At 41.0% G+C, this 23,442-nt stretch overlaps 2 protein-coding genes across 3 annotated transcripts in view; one reads left to right on the plus strand and one right to left on the minus strand.

The window, feature by feature from the left end:
- The window catches only part of DAPP1 (dual adaptor of phosphotyrosine and 3-phosphoinositides 1), a 51,089-nt gene extending 36,165 nt beyond the window's left edge, over nucleotides 1-14,924 (plus strand). The window contains exons 4-9 of the mRNA XM_034771245.1: nucleotides 1,445-1,575; nucleotides 4,501-4,548; nucleotides 7,267-7,329; nucleotides 8,826-8,911; nucleotides 9,579-9,666; nucleotides 11,758-14,924. Coding sequence (XP_034627136.1) covers nucleotides 1,445-1,575; nucleotides 4,501-4,548; nucleotides 7,267-7,329; nucleotides 8,826-8,911; nucleotides 9,579-9,666; nucleotides 11,758-11,808 — 467 coding nt within the window. The 3' untranslated portion in view covers nucleotides 11,809-14,924. The remainder of the gene's footprint in view (nucleotides 1-1,444; nucleotides 1,576-4,500; nucleotides 4,549-7,266; nucleotides 7,330-8,825; nucleotides 8,912-9,578; nucleotides 9,667-11,757) is intronic.
- On the minus strand, nucleotides 14,093-22,755 carry LAMTOR3 (late endosomal/lysosomal adaptor, MAPK and MTOR activator 3). 2 transcript variants are annotated; one of them, XM_034771246.1, is made up of 7 exons: nucleotides 22,623-22,755; nucleotides 20,294-20,350; nucleotides 19,323-19,357; nucleotides 18,409-18,467; nucleotides 17,291-17,424; nucleotides 16,137-16,200; nucleotides 14,093-14,968 (listed from the first exon to the last, which is right to left on the minus strand). In XM_034771246.1, the coding sequence occupies exons 2-7, from the start codon at nucleotides 20,300-20,302 to the stop codon at nucleotides 14,895-14,897; spliced, it is 375 nt and encodes a 124-aa protein (XP_034627137.1). In that variant the 5' UTR covers nucleotides 20,303-20,350; nucleotides 22,623-22,755; the 3' UTR covers nucleotides 14,093-14,894. The 2 variants fall into 2 exon arrangements, with proteins under 2 accessions (XP_034627137.1, XP_034627138.1); XM_034771247.1 differs by having other exon boundaries at nucleotides 22,666-22,692.
- Between the last annotated feature and the right edge of the window lie 687 nt (nucleotides 22,756-23,442).

Raw genomic sequence — 23,442 nt, forward strand, 5'->3', positions numbered from 1 at the left:
GAAGTGATTTGACCAATGTCACACAGTTGGTCTGTGACAGAACCAGGCAGATAATTACAGTCTCCTGGTGCCTGATCGTGGGTCCCATCTACTGGACCATTCTGGCCCCTCTCTTCATTGTGCATAAAAGACTGAAGTGAACATCTCTCCATCTTTGCACTAGACTTAAAAACTTTGGGTCCTTATATCCACTACTCTGAGTTTAGATGCTTAAAAAAGGCACAATGTATTTATATACAACTATGAAAACTCGAGGATACTATAGATATATAGTTCTAATGAGAAGGATGTTTATCCATGGCAGAGATTTTTGTGAGGCAAGAAATGGCTTCCAATTGTGAAACACGAAAGCCATATGTTGTGTGTCTAATCCAGTTACCCTAATAATAACTGATGATTCCATGAGCAAAAGCAGATTCAAACTACAGCTCTAAAGGGAACAAAGAAAACATATTTCTCTTGCCTCATGCAGGTGTGAAAGTTCTGTGGCGCTGCCTTCTTGGCTTTTCCACTCATATCACAGGAGGAGGTTTACATGAATATCTGCTTGAAGGCAGATTCAGAAAGTCAGGCCTGGTCTGCACTTAAAACGTATAGCTATGTCAGTCAGGGATGTGAAAAAAAACACCACCAGCTAACATAATAGCTGTGCTGACAAAACCCCCATGTAGACTCAGCTATGCCAAGAGAAAGGCTTCTTAGCTGATGTCATTTGGAGAGGGGGTGTTTGTAAACCAGCAGAACTCCTCCTTCTGTTGGTGCTGCAGCTATATGAGGGGGCTATGTTGGTATTGCTGTATCAACATAGCTATGCCGGCATCAGCTCTATAGAGTAGACACAACCGTAGCACCTGCTTGAAGGAATAGAAGAGGTGCAGTTGGGCATGCATAGGAGAGCAGAGGTTTTCAGACACAGCAGAGGGGCAGGATTTGGGTAAACCATACAGGAGATCCTGACTCCACACGCACAGTGGAACAGAGGTCCAGGACTTCTTGGGAGTAGGGCAGGGTAGAGTCAAGGGTGAAGGATCCACTCTAGTCAGGTGGAACTGCCACTACCCAGATCCATTAGTCACTGCCCATAGCCGCTCTGCAGTTTGTGGGGAAGGATTCTTGTCCCCTGTGGAAAACCTTATGTACAGTCCAGTTACTTAGGTTGTGCACTTTGAAAATGATTTGCCTTATTTCATCAATCATTTGTCATTTATGACATGATAATGTCTGATTGTCCTCTGACCTGTGTGTGGCCAAAATCCCACTCTTGTCTTAGGAACCTGAGAACACGGGAGTGCTCCAGAACTCCATGGGATATTGTTCATGACTCCTATGCATTCTTAGATTTAAAAGGGAAATGTGTCTTAAAATCACACACACAGACAGCTGGGACAATCATTTTGTATTACCCACTTAGCACTAGTGAGTGACCTGGCAATCTTTTATTCAGGCACCCTAATTGTACTGAAACATCCGTATCCCCGGAAAGTGGAAGAACCTTCTATTTATGAGTCTGTCCGAGTTCACACTGCAATGCAGACAGGAAAAACTGAAAATGATCTTGTCCCAAATGCGCCTTCGGTAAGTTACTTTTCTGTTATTAAGGGTCTGAGTGTAACACAGCTAGCCAAGTGAGCCCTGGAGCGTGCACTGATGATCTACCCTTTTAAAAATGGTTATAGCCAAGAAAATAATCCTACCGGTACAGTCATGTGATGAATAAGAACCTTTCCACCATTCTCCTCAGGAGATCAGCAATGCTGAGCATTAGAAAATCTTAATAAGAGAGGTGTCATATGCAACTCTTTCCATCTGAACTAAAATTATTTTTGACTATAGATGAACCAAAGACCTCCACCGCTATCCCCGTAGAATATTAACTTTAAAAAGTTTTGAAACTAATTAGTTTTTACAAAAAAATCACAGCCAGAATAATTTAATGATTAAATACAATCCTAGAATACTCAAGGAGCTGACTGAGGAGATATCTGAGCCATTAGCGATTATCTTTGAAAACTCATGGAAAATGGGAGAGATTCCAGAGAACTGGAAGAAGGCAAATATAGCACCCATCTATAAAAAGGGGAATAAGGATAACCCAGGGAATTACAGACCAGTCAGTTTAACTTCAGTATCCAGAAAGACAAAGGAGCAAATAATCAGGCAATCAATTTGCAAACACCTAGAAGATAATAAAGTGATAAGTAACAGTCAGCATGGATTTGTCAATAACAGATCATGTCAAACCAACCTAATAGCTTTCTTTGACAGAGTAACAAGACTTGTAGATAGGGGGAAGTGGTAGATTAAGGCTTTTGACATTGTCTCGCGTGACTTCAGTAAGGCTTTTGACATTGTCTTGCGTGACCCTCTCATAAACAAACTTGGGAAATGTAGCCTAGATGGAGCTACTGTAAGGTGGGTGCATAACTGGTTGGAAAACCATTCCCAGAGAAGCTATGTCTTCACTACAACCTACGTCGGCATAACTTATGTCACTCAGTGGTGTGAAAAAAACACCTTGAGTGACATAAATTACACCGACATAAGTGCTCATGCGCACAGAGCTATGTCAGTGGGAGAGCTTTTCCCGGTGACAGAACTTCTGCTGCTCATGGAGGTGTTTGATTATACTGATGGGAGAGCTCTCCCACGTCAGCTTAGAGTGTCTTCAGCAGACGTGTTGCAGTGCCACAGCTGTATCAGTATAGCTGTGCCGCTACAGTGCTGTAAGTATAGACGTGGCCAGAGTAGTTATCAATGGTTCACAGTTAACCGGGAAAGGCATATTGGGTGGGGTCCTGCAGGGATGGTTCCTAGGTCCAGTTCTGTTCAGTATCTTCATAAATGATTTAGATAATGGCATACAGAGTACACTTATAAAGTCTGCGGGCGATACAAAGCTGGGAGGGTTTGCAAGTGGTTTGGAGGATAGGATTAAAATTCAAAATGATCAGGACAAACTGCAAAAATGGTCTGAAGTAAATAGGATGAAATTCAATAATGACAAATGCAAAGTACTCCACTTAGGCAGGAAGAATCAGTTGCACACATACAAAATGGGAAATGACTCCTAAGAAGGAGCACTAAAGAAAGGGATCTGGGGATCATAGTGGATCACACGGTAAATATGAGTCAAGAGTGTAACACTGTTGCAAAAAAAGCAAATATCATTCTGGGATGCATCAGCAGAAGTGTTGTAAGCAAGACATGTGAAATAATTCTTCCACTCTACTCCACACTGATACTGCCTCAACTGTAATATTGTGTCCAGTTCTGGGCACCACTTTTCAGGAAAGATGTGGACAAACTGGAAAAAGTCTAGAGGAGAGTAACAAAAATGATTAAAGGACTAGAAAACATGATCTATGATGAAAGATTGAAAAAATTGGGTTTGTTTAGTCTGGAAAAGAGACGACTGAGAGGGGACATGATAATAGTTTTCACTACATAAAAGGTTGTTACAACGAGGAGGGTGAAAAATTGTTCTTGTTAACCTCTGAGGCTAGAACAAGAAGCAATGGGCTTAAATTGCAGCAAGGGTGGTTTAGGTTGGACATTAGGAAAAACTTCCTAACTGTCAGGATAGTTAAGCACAGGAACAAATTGCCTAGGGGAGCTGTGGAATCTCTGTCATTGGAGATTTTTAAGAACAGGTTAGGCAAATACCTGTCAGGAATGGTCTGGTTATTACTTAGTCCTGCCTTGAGTGCAGGGGACTGAAGTAGATGACCTATTGAGGTCCCTCCAAGTTCTGCACTTCTATGATTCAGTAATTTCCAGATGTGTCTTGTGAAGATGATGAAAAGTCAGGCCCTTCTTGAAGTTTCAAGGGGCGCACTCAAGAATTTTAAGCACCCAAATCATTAATCATTTTTAAAAATCAAGGCCAAAATTGTGCATCCAACATTCCGACTGTAGTCAAATAGGTGTTTTTGCCTAACTGGATCAAAAATTCCCTAGTACATGCTTTTGTGTTACATAATGTTCTGTTCGTACTCTGCTCATCTGTAGTTGGAAGGGCTTTTGTCACATAGAGAGAGTACTTAACCAAAGCAAATTAAAATATGTCCCAGGTCTTTGGGGTTTTTTTAGTGTTTACAGAACAGTTTACATGGATAATCCCATTGGCTGGTAAGATCTATTACAGTACTTAAGTATTATGACAAGTGGCATCTAGGTAAATTAAGTAAAATGACTTAATTGATGTGTATATGTTACTGAATTTGGGTCATTATATACTTGGAGAATTCTGTGATTCTAGCTACCCTGGTGTAAGAGGGTACCACTCCTTTGAAGTCAATGGAATGACTTTTGGGGGAATTTGGCCCACACCGTGGGGACAGTACAGAAAGCTGCACGAGCATAAGGATAAAATGAGTGGTTGTGGGAGGTATCTGGAGGAGAATGAGCTATAGTTTGATTTTGTTTTGCTCATAATAAAAAGGAACAAAATATAAACACAGCTGAGCCTTTAATTTTGATCCCTTTCCTTGTTCTTTGCAGCTCGGTACAAAAGAAGGATACTTGATAAAACAAGGCAAAATAGTAAAGGTAAGAAAAACTTCAGAGCTTTCATACTCCTCTCTTACATCCCATGCCTATAGAAAGAAATGAAAGTTGAGGAGGAAGAGAAAAGCCCAGGTTTAACTTAGCATCTCTGTGGTTTAATATCCTATATCTAGTGAAATGAGAAATAAATCATTACCGAGAAAAATAGAAACATAAACTCTGGCGAGTGAAGTGTAAAAGTATAATTAGGCCAGCCAAAAAAGAATATGAAGAGCAGCTAGTAAATGACACAAAAATTAACAGCAAATTTTGTATTAAGTACATCAAGAGCAGGAGGCCTGCCAAACAGTTGGTGGGGCCACTGGACAACTGAGGTGCTAAAAGAGCACTCAAAAAAGACAAGGCTGTTGTGGAGAAGCTAAATGAATTCTTTGCATTGGTCTTCACTGAAGAGGATGTGTGGGAGATTTCTACACCTGAGCCATTTCTTTTTTACAAGACAAATCTGAGGAACTGTCCCAGATAGAAGTGTAAATAGAGGAGGTTTTTTTTTTAACAAATTGATAAATTAAACAGTAATAAGTCTCCAGAACCAGATGGTATTCACCCAAGAGTTCTGAAGGAACTCATATATGAAATTGTAGAACTACTAACAGTGGTATGTATTGCTTAATTCAGCCTCTGTACCTGATGATTGGCGGATAACTAATGTAACAACAATTTTTTAAAAAAGGCTCCAGAAGCCATCTTGGCAGTTACAGGCCAGTAAGCCTGACTTCAGTAAAGAACAGAATTAGCAACACATAGATGAACACGATCTGTTGGGGAAGAGTCAACATGGCTTTTGTAGAGGGAAATCACGCCTCACCAATCTATTAGATTTCTTTGAGGGGGGTCAACAAACATGTGGACAAGTGTGATCCAGTGGATATAGTGTACTTTGACAAGGTCCCTCACCAGAGGCTCTTAAGCAAACTAAATAGTCATGGGATAAGAGGGAAAGTCCTCTCATGGCTCAGTAACTGGTTAAAAGAAGGCTAGGAATAAATGGTTTTCACAGTGCAGAGAGGTAAAGAAGCAGGGCCATCAAGGATCTTTACTGGGACCAGTGCTGTTCAACATACTCATAAATGATCTGGAAAAAGAGGGTAAATAGTGAGGTGGGAAAGTTTGCAGATGATACAAAATTACTCAGGATAGTTAAGCAGACTCTGAAGAGTTACAGAGGAATCTCACAAAACTGGATGAGTGAGCAAGAAAATGGCAGATGAAATTCAATGTTGGTAAGTGCAAAGTAATGCACATTGGAAAACATAATCCCTACTCTACATAAAAATTATGAGGTCTAAATTAGCTATCACTCAAGAAAGAGATGTTGGCTTCATTGTGGATAGTTCTCTGAAAACATCTGCTCAATGTACAGTGGCAGTCAAAAAAGCTAATAGAATGTTAGGAACTATTAGGAAAGAAATAGACCGAAAATATCATAATGCCACTATATAAAGCCATGGTAAACCCAGACCTTGAACATTGCATGCAGTTCTGGACATACCAGCTCAAAAAAAGATATGTTAGAACTGGAAAAAGTACAGTGAAGGGCAACAAATATGATTAGGGATATGGAACAGTTTCCATATGAGGAGAGATTAAAAAGATTGGGACTGTTCAGTTTGGAAAAGAGATGACTGAGGGGGGATATGATATTGGTCAGTAAAATCAGGAATGGTGTGGGGACAATGAATAAGGATGTGTTATCTACCTTCACATAACACAGAAACCAGGGGTCACACAATGAAATTAATAGGCCACGGTTTAAAACAAACATAAGGAAGTACTTCTTCACACAATGAACCATCAACCTTTGGAACTCATTGCCAGGGGATGTTGTGAAGGCCAAAAGTATAACTGGGTTAAAAAAAGAATTAGATAAGTTCATGGAGGATAGGTCCCTAGCCAAGATGGTCAGGGATGCAACCCCATCCTCTGGGTGTCCCTAGCCTCTGACTGCTAGAAGCTTGGGTTGGATGATGAGGAATGGATCACTTGATAAATTGCCCTGTTCTGATCACTCCTGTTGAAGCATCTGGCACAGGCCATTGTCAGAAACAGGATACTGAGCTAGATGGACCATTGGTCTGCCCAGTATGGCCGTTCTTATGTCTTTGATCTCTTTATGTCAGGCAGTTGCACAAAGATCCATTTAATTGGTTTGACATTAAATGCTGTAATATATACACATTTGTTTCATTGATTTTTTTAAAGCTCTCTGTCAGTCTGATCCTCTGTATCTCATGACTTCAGTCCTACTCATGTAAGGTACTGAGTGCTCTCAGCTTCCATTCTTGAGGCTGTTCAGAGAACCTCACAATAGAAGGTCCTTTAATATAATATACCAATCTGGACCCTAACGTCTATCAGTACAAGGCAACCTGTGACTTGAAGTCTCAAGGTATGGGCTTCCCTAGGAGCTTTGATCTGAAAGGCAGATACTATGACTTTTCAGGCCAGGGGCAAGTCATCTAATCTCTCTGAACCTCAATTTTCCCATCTGTAAAATGGTGATAAAACTTATTCTTCTTTGTAAAGATCCTTAGGCAGAAAGTTTTGTTAAAGGAAAGTGTTCTTCTGATTATACATAGAACCTCTTATCTATAAGAAACAAAATAGTTTCAAGGAAAAGGTTGTTTGATTTTGACTGCTGTATTTTTTTACTTTGTTTTAAAATTCTCAAACCATTTGCTTGCTTTCTTGATTTCTCAGAATTGGAAAATGAGGTGGTTTACATTGCATAGGAATGAACTTAAATATTTCAAAGACCAGATGGTGAGTAGCAAATTGTAATTTGACCTGGTTTAAAATGATCAGATCTCAAGTAGGGCCTGATCCTGAGAGCATTCAAATCCTTTGGAATTTGAGTGGGAGCTGTAGGTGCCCTAGCATTTCTCAGGCTGAGTCCAATAGACATCAATTCCAGTATTTAAATCCCTGCAATGCCATGCTCCTCTGACCTCATGTTTTTCACAGATGCCATGGTTCCACTTGTGGAATTCATGCATGTTTTTAGCCATCGCATGCCAGGTGATGACAGGTTGATCCTGCTCCCAGTGAAGTCAACAGTAGTTTGTCATTGACTTTAGAGAATAATTATAAATATTATAACCTAGTAGGTGTTTACTATTTTGGCTATAACCCAATACAAAGCTGTTCTTTACAATATATTTTAAATTGCTTTATTAAATCTAATTTAAATGACAGAAGTGATGTGTGGTATTGGGGACTGTGCCTTCAAGGGCTGAGTTTATGAGAGAGAGAGAGAGAGAGAGAGAGAGAGAGAGAGAGAGAGAGAGTCTGGGCAGCAGGCTGTGAAGTTCTTGTTCTTATGCACAGCCAGTTGGAACCAGACACAGAATAAAGCAGATCTTTTACAAGCCTTTAATCACTGAGTGATCACTGAACACCACAGTGGAACTTTCACTTGAGGATGCTGTTCCACAACCTAACTGAATTATTATTGGGATATTTTTTCTGATATTCAGGGTTTATTTTCCTTTCCTCAGTTCACCCCATTATTCTGAGTTACACAATGCCTTTCTCCCCCTTTTGGCATTCCTTTCCAAGCATTTACTCTCTGTTGCTCTGTTTTACATTACTTTGCCCCAGATGTAACAGCTTGGATAACCTTTTTCCTGCCATCTTGGGATATATAGCCACCAACACACCCTCTTCACCGGAAGTCCCACTTTAGTGGGAAGCTATATGAAAAGCCTTGCTATTTTGGTAGCAGAGTCATTCATCAGCTATATCATATCCTTGTAAGTCTGCCCCTAATCTGTTATCTTCCAGCTAGCAGTACACGTCTACCCTGATATAACGCTGTCCTTGGGAGCCAAAAAATCTTACTGCGTTATAGGTGAACCGCGTTATATCAAAATTGCTTTCATCTACCGGAGTGCGCAGCCCCGCCACCCCGGAGCACTGCTTTACCGCGTTATATCCGAATTCGTGTTATATCAAGTCGCGTTATATAGGGGTAGAGGTGTACCATGCTGTCATCAGCCCAACTCTAAATTTAAAGATATTTTCCTGTTTTTTGTATTCAGCCAAATTCTGCTCCCAGATATATCGCTGTAAATTTGGATAGACTCCACTGGTGTCAATGTAGTTACTCTGCATTTACTACTCCAACATAATTGGGAGCAGAATCTGGCCCCTTGTCACTGTTAGCGCATGGAAAGAAAGTGAAACCGTGGGAGTGAGGTCAGCTACTGTCTTTCTTCCAGTTTCATACACTCTCATTTTAAAAATATGTTATTTTGAAGTCCACAGAGCCAATCCGGGCATTAGACTTAACAGAATGCTCAGCAGTGCAATTTGATTACTCACAGGAACGGGTCAACTGTTTCTGGTAAGTTGCAGTCCAAATGAACCCTTAATTCTTTTGCCTAGCTTTTCTGAAAGCCCTAATATACTCAAGAAACAACATTGATTTGTTATTGCCAGCCACTCCTGCCAGACACCTGATGATAATGGGTGAGCATTATAGAGTCTCCCCCACTCTTTATTTTATCCATGTATCTCAACCAGCTCTCTTAATCAGTTCCACAAAGCTCTGTAAGAGTCAATGCTGGAGATAGAACTCTTGCTTGGGCTATGGGGTTCATTCATTACTGATTCCCACTTCCACTCAGAAAACTGAATTCAGTCCCAGGGGTAAGTAGGTATAACTCATACTGAGGTGAGACCACTACGAGTGAATTTAAACATGGTTATTTTTGTGGTGTGCACTAAAGCCAATCCCAGCACAATTCTGCAAAACACAATTCATTTGCCTATGCTGGCTAGGCACAATGTATTAACAAGACTCTCACTATCAAGAGCGGAACAGCTAACAGCTGGCTAAACAGCTTAGACCGGACTGTAGGCAGGACCTGAGACATTAGCCACACAAATGTAGCATCACTCTAACACCTGAAGTCTGAACAAAAATTGGTCAGTGCCAGTGTGGGAAGCAGCACTGCTATGGGAGGAAATACTGATTATTCGAATGGATTAAGATTCTGTTTTCTTTACAGTTTAGTATTCCCACTAAGGACATATTACCTGTGTGCAAAGACTGGCATTGAAGCCGATGAGTGGATTAAGATACTGCGATGGAAATTGGTAAGGAAATGGTGTGTTAAATGGCAGTGTGGGCAGAAGGCTAATCCCTAGGATTTAGCACACCAAAAAAAAATCAGACAAGCATTTGTTGGCTCTTTCCTCTATTTACATGTATAACGAATAGATGTATTTACCATAACAATGCATTAATGCCAGGTATGATTGCATTGCCATGCCCTTGTTGAAACTATATAGTATTCTCCATTTTGAACTACCATAGACCAAGTTGTCATCCTAGATATTTTTTTTTAAATTCTTAAATGATGGATTTATTTCCAGTGCTACAGCAATATCATTGTGGAGTTGGTTTGAGATTCTCTGCACAATGAGGTATTCTCCTTCCTAATGTGTGTATGCCATCCATATGTACACTTAGCAATTTTTTATATGTAAAAATGCTCCAAAAAGGGCTCTGCGTGCATATATAAAATACATTAAACAGTAATCTCCAACAGAGTGTTGTCAACTCTCATGGTTTTATCATTACTCTCATGATTCTTGGTGTTTTTCTTAAACATCTAGCATCATGTTGTTATGTGAAAAATCTGTTTTCATGAGGGGGAAAAGTGACTTTCTAGCCATCATGGCAGGGCATAGAAAAGCTTGAAAACATGAAACCTAAAGGCTCAAAAAATTAGAAGGAACATAAAAAGAACCCAAATTCTTATTGTTTTTTAATTGATGATTTTAGGGACCCAACTCATGATCATTTTTGACTGGCTGGGGTTGGCAATGCTGTGAACAAATTGAGAAAGTATTGCTCCCACTCAGTTAAAATTTCAGTGAGCCAGTCTGAACCTTCAAAGATTACCATGCAACTTCTATTGACTTCAGTGAGAATTGCAGGCTTCGAATCTATTCCACTACATGTATAACACATTATGAAACCTATACATATGTACTTTGTGAGACCTATAAAGTGAATAAGACTGCTTTTTATGAGGTATACATTCAGGGGTGAAAGTAAGGCAGTACGGTGTACGGATAAAAAGTGCCCGCCAGTACCGGCCCGTACAGCTGACTTTAAAGTGCTGCTGCAGCAAAGGGCCTTCTTTAAAGCGCTACCGGGGCAGCACTTTAACGTCATTACCCCTTTTGCCCCCACAGGCCGCAGTAGTGGCAGCCGGCGCCCCAGGCCCTTTTACATTGCCGGCTTCGGGGCAGCTGCCACTACTGCATCAGCAGCCGGAGCCCTGGGCCTTTTAAATCGCTGCCCGGGCCAGGCAGCACACATGGGCTGGCTGGGGGATGCTGAGCCCCAGCTCGCCCCCCCCTTCCGGGGGCGGGGGGGAGAGAAGAGTCGGCCCCTGTACCAGTAAGAGTTATTTTATTTTTACCCCTGTATACATTCCATAATGGTAAGTACATTACATGACATTTGTCACCACCACATTGATCTCTCTGCTCACATGTTCAGCCCCTTACTACTATCCTTTTTCTGTCTTGCCTATTTAGACTGTAAACGCTTTAGTCAGGGCCTATTTACTACTCTGTTTTGTGCAGTGCCTGGCACAATGTGGCTCACTGTTCTTGGTTGGTCCCTAGGCACTATTGTAATAAACATGATTAATAATAAGATATTAAGGCATATATACAGCCTCGTTCCTTTAAAAGTGCATCTGCCATATAGGAAGGGCGTGTTAGGTTTTTCCCCAGGATCTTGTTTGTTGGAATTCCCCTGCATGTCTGTAAATCCCCAACAGGGAAGACTAACTAGACTTGATCTACAGTTTAAAAGCATTGCATTAAGAGAGGCACACACAAAACTGGTTAAGCATTTTGAATGTGCATATTCTACAGTACTGTTGTCTTGAGTGCCCTCCGTGTTCATAATCTTGTACAGAACATAGAAAGACATGGCCAGTGCACTAAGAGAATTTTTTACCGAGATTGTAGATAACACAGGACCGCACAGACAGCATACTTTGGGTGATCAGGTGAGAGTCAAGAAGGCAGGGCAATGTGTTATAAATCTAACTTGCTCAAAAATCAGCAGCTAGTATTTTATCTATCTGCCCAATTTTTATTTTCTTTGATATTTCTTTTTAACTTTTAATATATGAATAAGTAATGGATTGTCTTTTGTTTCAGTCACAAATAAGAAAACAACAGGACCAGCGTGATGCTACCTCTACTCTGTAGTTATTCCTCTAAATAATTTCCTCACCGAGATTCAGCCTTCAACATTGAATGTGTCACTTCACACAAGGGCAGTTTCAGCACATTGCATTACCTACAGTGTACAGCTATGTACTTGCATATATAGGATTAATGCTAGATGGACACTTTCAGAATGTGAAATGTTATCAATGAAAACTGTTGCATCCTAACAATGCTGGTTCCCTACCCAATCACATATTCTTAATGCACATTTAATTCAACCACCTATTCTGTTCACTTATAGATCACAAAAGTGTTCAGTAGTTGAAACTTTCGGTACAGTAGTAAAGTACTCATGTTAGCTTCATTAAGCTTCTGTAATAAATACATAACTAACTACTAGCAACAGCTGTACTGCAAAGGTTAGCCCACTCATTTGAAATCAGCTATATTCTGGAAACCTTAAATATTTGTTTTGCATTGTGGCTTAAGGGTTTAAATCCTAGAGGAAAATTATGGCTCCAGAGTGGATTTTTTTCAATGTGAAACTGACTAGAGTATATTTTTGTAATTAATGTGAGTCCCTATTACATGGAAAATATAAACTTAATATTTTTAAAGTCCGGTGTCAAAGTGGGTGATGAATAATACTTGGTTTTGATGAAAGCTATTAGCCTGTGGTCTGATCCTACATTTTGGCAGTGGTAGTTGTAACTGTGTAGATTGCTGCTCTCTCTTGCTGTTAAATAGACGTACCATATTGAAAGCATCCTTGCTTGTACATTGGCGTGATAAGGGCACAGGGCAGTTGGACCCCAGCTTCTCCATTCCCAGTACGCCCATGAAGGAGTAGCCATAGGTGGCCATGGAACGAGGACAGAATGCTCTACAGCCAGCGAAGTCCTTGGTCCCCATTGGGTGGGTAGTGGAATTCTAGCACAGTCGTGTGCCCTTCACTTACCCACATGAAGATGATCGTTAAATTTTATGCATTTCTGCTAGCAGCATCTGCTTGTAATTGATCTTTTCGTTGGTTAGTATTGAGAGTTTACAAGAAGAAGCTATTAATTTTAGTTGATTAGGTTTGTGTGTCTTAGGGGACAGGGGCAAGGGGATAAGTTATATTCTAGAAATGAATTGTAAAGAATGTGGCAGCTATCCAATCAAAGAAAGCAGGGATCATGAGTTTGTTTTTAAATATCAAATTAGCTTGAATTGTACCTGCTCAAAAATGTTTTACATGAGAAGGCCATTTTATGTTCTCCCGCCATATAAACTGCTATGGCATTTTTAAAATAAAGCTTACACACCAACCAGTTTAATTTTCCACAGCTGCCTTTACTGTGTGACGAGAGGCACCTGAGCCTGGAAAAACAAGAGACTCCATTATGATAGAATTCAGAGTTGTAATTACAGGAATAGTATTTTGTTTTAACTTAGATGTTCACAGTATTTGATTAATGTTTTTTGTATAGACTAAATATTTTAAAATGTCTGAGTAAATACAGTTTCACCATACTATTAAAAGGTACTCTTTCAAACCTTAGATTGTGATGCCTGTAGTCAAGGAAGTTAGCAGAATGGTAGTTCATATGCAACAAAATTTTATACAATAATGATTTCCATCTCCTTTTTCCCCACCCAAAGAAATTACAAGATAACTGCAATAGAGTAGAAATATTTGTTACAACCCTGTTGGTAAGCCAACAGTAGTCATGCCTCTCTACTAACAGATGGGAAATCCTGTGTGAAGTCAAATCATCTCACAATCAGAGCTTCTTCCCATGAGAACAGGCCAGGTTACAGAATATTGGAAACAAAATGTAGTATACACTACCTCTCTCAAACAAGCAAACAATGACAAACTGAAGCCAGGTTAGAATACAGCTTGCGGGTTTTCAAATAGAGCTTCACACAGACAGGATGTTACATTGGTTGATCAGGGGTCTACATTGGTTGATTAGTTTCTAGATGGAATTTAAAGTGTTTGCCTTATTATATTAAAAATGCAGATGTTTTGGATCTAGATTATCTGAAAAACGTATCTTCTTATCTTAAAAAAAGACAATATACAGCCCCAAGTGTTTTTACTTATAGAAAGCCAACATGTGTAGAGATTGACATTTGACAGCAAATGATGCAAGTTTTTATAAAAATGTAGGAATTCAAAAATGATGAGATCTAAATGAGATCCACACAAGTTTTACAGCCCATAAATTATCCAAGTTGTACATTTATAAAGCAACAAGGGAGACTTATCTGCATGGAAAATTAGGTTTACCAGCAATATTTTAGGGCAGCTATAAAAATGGATCAGGTTACAACATTTTTAAAAATATTGTTTTATTTAGACATTTACTTAGGAAAACCTAAAAATAAATGAGCAGATCAAGTGTTACCACTAACATAGCCACAAATACCAGAACAAAAGACAAACATGGATATCACACCTACACTGTACAAAAGAAATACAAGAAAGTGCAACACTGATTGGGAACTTGTACCCAGTAATAAGGAAAACGCTTGAAGCCGTAATTTATATAGAAATAGCAGCATCCTTCTCCTATACCAAGGAAGCTCACATTCAGATTAGTAGTATTCCTTTACCGAAGCATCACAAAAATAAAAAAAATATGGGATAGTTATTGATTGTACTGCTAGGACTGCCAGCATATTTTCTCTTTTTCCTAGTGCATGCAAAGAAGCAATGAAGACAATGAAAATTAATTCTACTTCCCCACTATGTAGTGGTGGCTAGTGAGAGGGTAAACCCTACTCAATGCTTCATTTCCTGTACAGCAAGGGAGCTGTGGGTCACTTATCTGGACTGACAGTATGCGGATACCGGTCAACTCTGTTAAACCTGATCCTTAGTAAGGGCTCCACTGGAGCCATTTGCTCGTCTCTCCAGTACTGCACAATACAAGACATGTGGCCAAAGAGTCTATCTACAACACACTAGTAGCTCATTTCCGATTCAGCACTATGTACAAATTTAATCTTATTTAGTACAATGGGGGAAGTGATATTTCCTCTCAAACACTGGTTATTTTGTGGGCTCAGAATTATTGAATCTTTATGTCCCATTGTGTAGTGAAGAGATGCAGCACTTTGATGACACCATCAGGTTAAGAAACCTCTACAACCTGCCTCAACTCTTCAAACAAGGGAGCAAGCTCCTTCTCTAAGCTGACGATCAGTCCTGTAACAATAAGAAGAGAAGAGATACAAAATAGTTACACTACACAGCATCCATTAAGCCTCTCTCCAAAGCAGTCAATAATAATGAAAGTGTTTATGAAAACTAAACTGATTTCACTTCAGCTTATCACTCTGCAAGGAAGCAGCATATGAGAGCTAATCACAGCAGTGACCAGCAATTGCCACTGTAATTAAGTGCCCTCTGGTCTCTTCCTCTTTGAATCACAAATGGGGTATCAAATAAGAGCAAAACAGGGCAGGAAAGTCCCCAGAACAGGAACAGAGCCAATGCAAGCAGTCTCTCTCTTCACTGGCACTTGCAGCATCGCTTCCACGCCATGCAGGCTCTGAGGAGTAGTGGGAGAATGTGTATGTTGGAAAGTCAGAGAACAATGACTCTATAAAAGAGGATTTCCTCTGGAACAAGCAGAGAGTCAAGTGGACACATTGGAGTGCCAAACTCAGAGTCCTGCAATCACTGCAGGGCATAATTCTGAGACCAGGTGTTGCACAGGTCAACAGAGGGCAAAATCTGACCTGCAGAATCGTTGTTACATCATCCTTATCACTAGCAAAAAGTATTAAGCACTAACATGCTAAGCTATTCAAGACATAAGACAAGACAGTACCTTCCCTGCAGACCTTAGCATCTAACAAACAAAAATGAAGACTAGACATTGTGAAGCCTGGAGGATGGAATAATGTAGAGGCTTTTGTTAGTTTTTGTTTTCATGTTTGTGGGCATTGAGGGAGAAGAAAGATTGTCAACTGTTTGTATTGTGGGATCATTACCAGTGCATTTTCCAAATAAGTGAGGTTCACATCCTGTTTAAGGTAATGCATTATTAGAACATGCGGGAAAATGAATTGCTTCTAAGAAAGATCATAGGTATTTTTGAAAATTTTGCCTAACTCCTATTTTCAAATATTAGCCTCCATTGGGACTTATGCAGTTTTGAAAAACTTAATGAAAATACTTTTTTCCAATCAACCATGCCACCCTTTTTAATCAGATTCCATGCTGGTGACAAGTTAATATGCAGTTGTGTAATGAATACTGACCTAAGTTTATGTAACTCATTTTTCAAATGAATTATTTTAAGTCTTTTATTGAAAATATATCACTCTCGTCATAACAGGTTAGGAAATTACTGATAATGAAAACGTACCGGTATTGGCATTGCTGCTAGCAATGAAACTTACTACCAAAGGTAACCGATTGAACTGGACCACCTTAAAAACATAAAAACAAAAAGTTCCTCAAAAATCAATATGCTGCTTGTCAGAAAAACAGTGTGAAATTTGCTATACTCATTCCCTAATCCTGCAGTCCTTACTCATGCAACTGGGCCCATTATTTTAAATTATAAATAGGAAAAAGGACTGGGTTTTATGTATACGTTTTAAAGATTCAGAGTTTAAAGGTGCTAGCAGAGATAGACAGCAATCCCATTTTGTGGCTCAGATATGTACAGTATGCTACACATTGTGAAATCTAACCAAATTTAAAAGCTGCAGCATAGTGTGTATGTTATTTCCTCCCTCTTGTTACATGATTAAAAAAACCACAACTATTCAGGGGAAGGAGGAACGAAGAATAATTCAGAAATGCTGAACATATGCTAGTAGTGTCAAAAGAATGTCAGGCCAATGCAGTCAGGGTCAAACAGCTACTTTTTTGCATTTATTTTACATCAAAGCTGAATATAGCAAGTCTAAACAGTTAGACTTTTTTCATTTGTTTGCATCAACGCCCTTCTGTAAAATTCTGCTCATCAATCTACTGTGAACTGAGCAGGCGTGTGAATCTGTTGAAGGATGATGGATGTCAGCAGACATGAAAAAAAAAAAATCAAGTTTATAAATGGTGAACTGTTTTATGTAAATTTCCTTGCCCAGACACTATTCCTGAAGCAGGATTTAACGGTTACACAGTTTAAAGTGGACAGAAGCCCCAGCTTGTTCAGCAGTATCACTGATTACATGTATAGAAATATGAACATTTTGTTTTTCAAGATAAATATTTTTAAATTGACTCTGCAATAAACACAAATTTAGAATGGTAGATACTAGAGATTTGCAACCGGCACCATCTGCTGGAGAACACAGTGACCTTCAAGTACTGCCCTGTACCAGTAACTCATTATTGATGCTGGGAAACAAAAGCTAATTTCAATGAATATTGCAAACATTCAGCACGATCAGCTCTTACATATTTTAGGAAATAACACACACATTTAAATAGAATTGAACCCCAGTGGAAAGCCAGCACAGAGTTTAAAAAAAAGTCATGTAGGACTAGCTCTGGCCCATAGACCCTTACCTGGTATGTGTTGTAGTAACAGATGATACTCTTGTTTTTTGATAGTCCTAGTTTGCTGCCCTGGTCTGTCGCAAGTGCAAAGGTGGACAAGAAACCAGGTCTAAGTGCATGCTCTGGAGCATTATCATTGGCAACTGGAACAAAACATATTTTACATTCCTACATGATCTTTGTACATATGGGTCAGGCATCCTGCATCTGAGGCAACAGTAAACTAGATCAGATCTCATACATATCAAATTGCCCCTACCTGCTTTCCACCTTCCCTCAATAATGAATACCTACTGATGTGCTTTGGAAGATGCATGTAAATGTTTTACTCTGTATATCTTTATCACCACTTCAGCAGCCAGCTTTCCTAATGTTCTGAGATGGCTTATTTTCTATATGCTTGTTTGTTGCACCATGATCTGTGCTGATGCTGTTTTGTTTTATTGTGTCACTTGCAGTAGCATGCCAGACCCATCGCATTTCACCCATATCATGCTTATGCCATATATCTTCCTTCAGATTCACACATACATGCAACTCCTACTGAGCATCATTAAATGAGATGGACATAAAAACCATCTGCAGATGCCTGAATCTTCAGATTCTTAACTTACGCCTTTGTGCCTGTAGCACTAGATGTCTCACACTAGTGCCGGAAAGTAAGGTAAGGATAGCACAACCCTGATGCAAACAAATTCAGAATTAAGTCAACAGCAATTGGTGCATCTCTCTGTGGGTAGCATTTGGTCATATCAATCTGAGGGTAAGACTTCTGCTAAACCAATCCTGGCGTTGTCTACCAATCTTAAAGCAGCTTTAAGGTATAAACTCGTTACATGATTCCAACTCTCTTCACCGATGACATGGTAAGGTGCCTACAGACTATGGTTTTAAACACGCTGCATGTACCTAGATAGAGGGCTCCCTTTAAGAGATAATTTAGTGTTCAATAAATCCTTGTTAAAATGTCCCAAATTTGAGAATGTCTGACTAAATGCTTAGATCAACCTCCAATATTTACAATAAACTAAAAGCCAGACAGGAGGAAGAGTCCTCTCTCCATTAGGAAGCCAGTTTTTTGTCTTTCAATTAAAGATGTCCATTAGGGATCAGATGTTATGATTTACCTTTGATAACAGGCACACCATCTCTGTCTGACACTAAAATAGCATGAAGACCTTCAACACTAGAGAAAACAAAATAAAACTGTTGTTTTTACCAAGTTTAAATGTTGGCAGTGAGATTCATTTTTATTCAGCAAACACGTACCAAAGTGAAAACAGAAGAAGTAGCAAGGAGAGAGATGATAGTGCAAGGAGTGCCCACCATTAAACTAGCTTTCATTATGTGATCACCCAAGGGACCACTGCCAGACTTCTACTAGAAGTTCAAACAGAATGGAATTGGAAACTGTGGAGGTCCTTCAGCTTCAGTAAGGGGACTGCTATTGGAGGTAGTTCTTAGTGCAGGTTTCACTATATTTGCACACAGTGCCAGAGTATGACTATTTAGTGCTGCTAATGACTGACCTAGCCTAGCTACTTGCAGTTACCAGAAACTGTAAGTTACCAAGATGAACTAATTCTTCAAAAAGCCAGTACGAAGTGTTGCTTGAATTCGAGAAGAATTATTCCAGTAACAGGAGCTTTTAACACTATTATTTAACACTTAAAATGAAATGAAGCGTACTGTATTTCTTTTGGAGTGGACAGATGGAAAAGTTTGAGTTATTTCCACTTGAACTGACTTAACTCATTCAAAAATAACAGTGTACTCAGTTTCAAGATAAGTGTCTCTTTAATATTAAGCTGGGTTAGCAAAAGATAGGTTTTTGCAGCCAAATAAATATTATTCAGAGTACAGGAACCTGCAATGTAAACTTTAATAGATTCTTTTAAAAAAGTGTTCAGACAGTCTGGACAGTCTGTTGGATTACTTTCACTAGAGCCCACTAAAATCCAGGTAACTATGAACATATATTACTTGCGAAGCAGCACAGGTGTAAAGTGAACACTTTACTGTAGCATGATGTCTATGTTACCTTGGTAATTTTTTGTACAGAAACCTTTTCAGGTCCTATAAAGAAAAATAAGAGCATGAAATATGATTATTTTGAAAAATAAAGCATATGTATGAAACTTTCACAATTTTATCACAGTAGAAACCATTTGCGTCATTTTTTTAAAACTTCCTCTTTCATTCTACCACAAAACACTTCTTTTAAATTGCATTGTGTGAAGTATTTTGAATTATAACTGATCAAACCCTCCTCTCCCCCCCCTTTCGGGCTTGTATATAAAAATAGTCTGAGTTCCAGAATTTGCATATGTATAGTACTTATATTACTTATTCCTTTAATTCTGTAATCATTTCAATGGCTCTGAACTATTTGTTAACTAATCAAAATGCATCCAATACATTTAGTGAAGTGGCAGCAAGCATTTCTCTGTCCTCCCAAAGTGTTTTAAATATAATGTTTCATGTTAACACACTAAATACATAGCGCTTGAACATTTTAATATAGTCACTGCTACAAATGCATATCCCAGACACATGTGAACTTTGTTTTAGTGTCTTCCAAATATAATCACCTTACAAGTTACTGAACAAAGCAGATTCTCCCTCTTTTTGGCAACTGGAACAAAACATATTTTACATTCCTACATGATCATGAGAATCATGTCATTCTCAATCAATCAAGGCCTGTTCCCCTTTCAAAGTGTTTACAGTCTAAGGCCTTAGTTCTGCAAATACTTTAGCTCATGCATAACTTTACTGACATCAGTAGTCCCACTGAACTGAATGAGGCTTCATAAGGGTGTGTCCACATGGATCAGTTTATAGGATTGGGGCCGTAAAGTAAGCTTTTTTGGACAGGGCCTATAGTTTCTTCCTGTTTGGTAGCTTTCACAAATAGTGAAACAAAACCCCCCAAAAACAAACAAACAAAACCATATAATTACAAAGACAAAATATTTTCAAACAGAAAATGTGTATTTTCAAAATACTTACGTCAGCCATGTTTAGAAACTTTTGGAAAAAAAGTAATCAGATGTACTGTCAAGGTTCCTGAAAAATAAGAGTCAACATTAGTCATGCACATAAGCTTTTATGACCTCCCTCTCTCTCTTTTGCTTACTCTCACACAAAATTAAGAAAGAGGGAGAAGCGTCCCTATTAATTTCCAGCATCCCACAGCTCTCCTTCTGGTGCCAATGTGAAGAGGATAATGCTCACGCTACCCTGCCCAACAAAATGAATTATTGGCATTAAACTGCTCTTAAAAGAAACTGACTTACCACAAGCTACACACAAGCTGTTCCCCAGAGGGCCTTCCCCCACAAGCAGCCCTGTTGTAACTGTCCCCCCGATCTCAGTAGGAAACATGGGTCAAAAGCTGCATAAACTAGGTAAAGAGCATCTCAGGTACAGATCTACACTTAAAAAGCTGCAGCAGCACAGCTGTGCTTGTGTAGTGCTTCTCCTGTCCACGTAGTTCAACCACCTCCATGAGAAGGGGTAGCTATGTCGACAGGAGAAGCTCTTGACACAGCACTATTTACACTGGGGGTTAGCTTGGTATAACTGCATCACTCAGGGATGTGGATTTTTCACACCCTTGAGCAACGTAGTTATACCAATGTAAGTTTGTAGTGTAGACTTGGCCTCAGTGATGGGGTGCTAAAGAGAGGAATGACTGTAAGGTGAGGGTAGGTACACGTGTTATTCCTGAATACTCTCCACGATAAAACTGCCTGACAGCCACTCTGCCAGCAAGTTTGTATGTTTCAATGGGACAACACTAGGCAGCTGTTAGCTCTCAGAAAACACCTAGACTATCTCTTTCCTGCCTCTGCTATAATCACTGAACCACATCAGACAGACTGGGGTCTATGGATAAGTCAGTCAGCTTTAACTCAATCCAAATAAGAGAGATGTAATACTAGCACAGCAGGAGAAGTAACTAAAAGCACTGTCTGTGCCTCCCAGTGGTTTGTTACCAGAGCTTGCCATTTGGAATCTGTGTTTGTTTCTGGATGTTCAGACAGCAGGAGCGTCAGTGTTGCAAACCCTGCCCACTGACTCTTCAGTTGCCTACGTACACTGTTCCTTTGGTCACGAAGACAGTCATCTCTGTCTTTGTCACCTTCCCACTGGAAACACCCTCCGCATCGACTATTTCCAAAGGCAGTTTCAACTAGTATTGACTGCTGACAGCATCATGCGCAAGACAGGGGTGGTAACTGTCCCAGTCTACTCTGCACTGGTGAGGCCTCTGCTGGAGTACTGGGTCCAGTTTTGGGTACCACATTTTAGGAAATACGTGAACAAAATGGAGAGAGTCCAAAGAAGAGCAACAAAAACAACGGAAGGGTTAAAAAAACCTGATCTATGAGGAAAGGTTAAAAAAAACTAGGGATGTTTAATCTGAAGAAGAGACTGAGGTGGGAGCTAACAGTCTCAAATATGTAAAAGGCTGTTAGAAGGAGAGGGATCAATTGTTCTCTGTGTCTATTTAAGAGTAGAATAAGAAGTAATGGGCCTAATCTGCAGCAAGTGGGATTTAGGTTAAATACTAGGAAAAACTTCCTAGCTATCAGGATAGCTGAGAACTGGACCAGCTTTCCAAGGGAGACTGTGGAATCCCCCTCACTACAGGTTTTTAGAACAGGTTGGATAAACACCTGTCATGGCTAATCTAGGTTTGCTTGCTCCTGCGGGTGGGTGGGGTAGTGTGTGTGTGTGTGTGTGTGTTGCTCAAATCCTGCCTTTCCCTGACTCCACGAGGGAAGCGAGCCGGCAAGGGAGCAGATTGCACCTGCTCCAAAGACAGGTCAAGGAGCGGGGCTAGCTACCCGAGAACCCTGGCCCCTCCTTGGGTTGTGGCCTGGCACCCGACAGGCCACAGGGCTCCCACAGCTGTGCACGGGGTGGGCAAGGACAGGCTGGGCTGCTCCCTGGCCCAAGGAGCAGAGGTGCTGGAACTAGCGGTGCAGCCGCACCCCCCTGACTTGAAGGGTTTCCATCATCTCCAGGGGTTGCAGTTTGGTTCTAAGGCGCTCAGCACCCCCCCCCCCCGGCTCCCTACAAAGGGTCCCACCAGCCCTGCCAAGGAGCTGGGGTTTGCGGAACTCCGAGTCCCCCAGCCCCTGGACAGAGGGTTGGGGGGGGGGGGGGAACCTGGAGGGCGGTCGCAGGACCCCTCCAGCTCGACTCCCCACAGTACCGGGTGTGTGTCAATATAGTAGGCCCTACAATAATAATTACCACAACACATTACCTCTGCTTTAGGGGGGGTCCGCCCATCCACCCTCCCCCGAAAGCCGAACTCCCCCCTTACCCCAGGGTCCAACAGGCCGCCCGCTTCTTCCGGAATTCCTCACCAAAATACCCAGATGACAGCGGCCGCTTCCCTTTAACCCTCGATCACATGATTCCCCACCCAAGAAACGATCGCTGCTGCCGCCCCCCCCCCCCGCGCGCCGTCCTCACTTCCGGTGCAGCGTCAGATCTGTCTCCCTTGTAGCTAATGAGCATGCTCACCCGTTGGCGCCTGTTCAGTGAGCGCAGCGAAAGGGCTGCGCTAGTGGGAGCGGGAGGGGACAAGCCAAGGGCGAAGCCACGGCAGCGTCTCTGCCTCCTTCCGCCCCAAAGCAACTGCTACAGAGGTCATGTGACTGCATTGCCGCGGCACGGGAGGTGACAGGAGGGGCTCGCGGTTGCGCCCAGGGCCCGTCTCAGGAGCCGCGCGCCCCAGTGTAGTGCTCGTGCTCTAGGGGCGCCTGCCCAAGGGCACGGGGTGGGGTGCTGGGCAGTGAGCCCCAGCACTCATTCGCAGGGGGATCTGGAAGCAGGTGCTGCAGGCTCTGGCTTGGCAGGAATCCTGCAAAGGGCTCGGGCTGTCCGTGAATTGCCTGCCCTAATCCATTGTTGGGGGGTTTCAGTGCGCACCCTGCCACCCTTTGTAACACTTAGTAACCCTGAACCACACACAGAATTAGAGACCCTAATGCACGATGCAGTTTATGGACAGCCCTTCTCATAGTGACACCGACCTGAGTTGGGCCACGTTGGTGGAAGAGAGAAACTTCTCTCACCCACGTTGTATCTCAGATATCGTGGGGCCACCAGAGCTACAACACCGCTGCGAACAACAACGT

The sequence above is a fragment of the Trachemys scripta genome, chromosome 5, assembly GCF_013100865.1.
Source record: "Trachemys scripta elegans isolate TJP31775 chromosome 5, CAS_Tse_1.0, whole genome shotgun sequence".
Classification (NCBI taxonomy): domain Eukaryota; kingdom Metazoa; phylum Chordata; order Testudines; family Emydidae; genus Trachemys; species Trachemys scripta.

Coding starts and splice junctions, on each gene's coding strand:
- LAMTOR3 (XM_034771246.1), bottom strand. Junction 18,468..19,322: donor CTGTACAAAAAATTACCAAG/GTAACATAGACA, acceptor TGTTTTCTCTAG/TGTTGAAGGTCTTCATGCTA. Junction 17,425..18,408: donor TGGTGTGCCTGTTATCAAAG/GTAAATCATAAC, acceptor GTTTTGTTCCAG/TTGCCAATGATAATGCTCCA.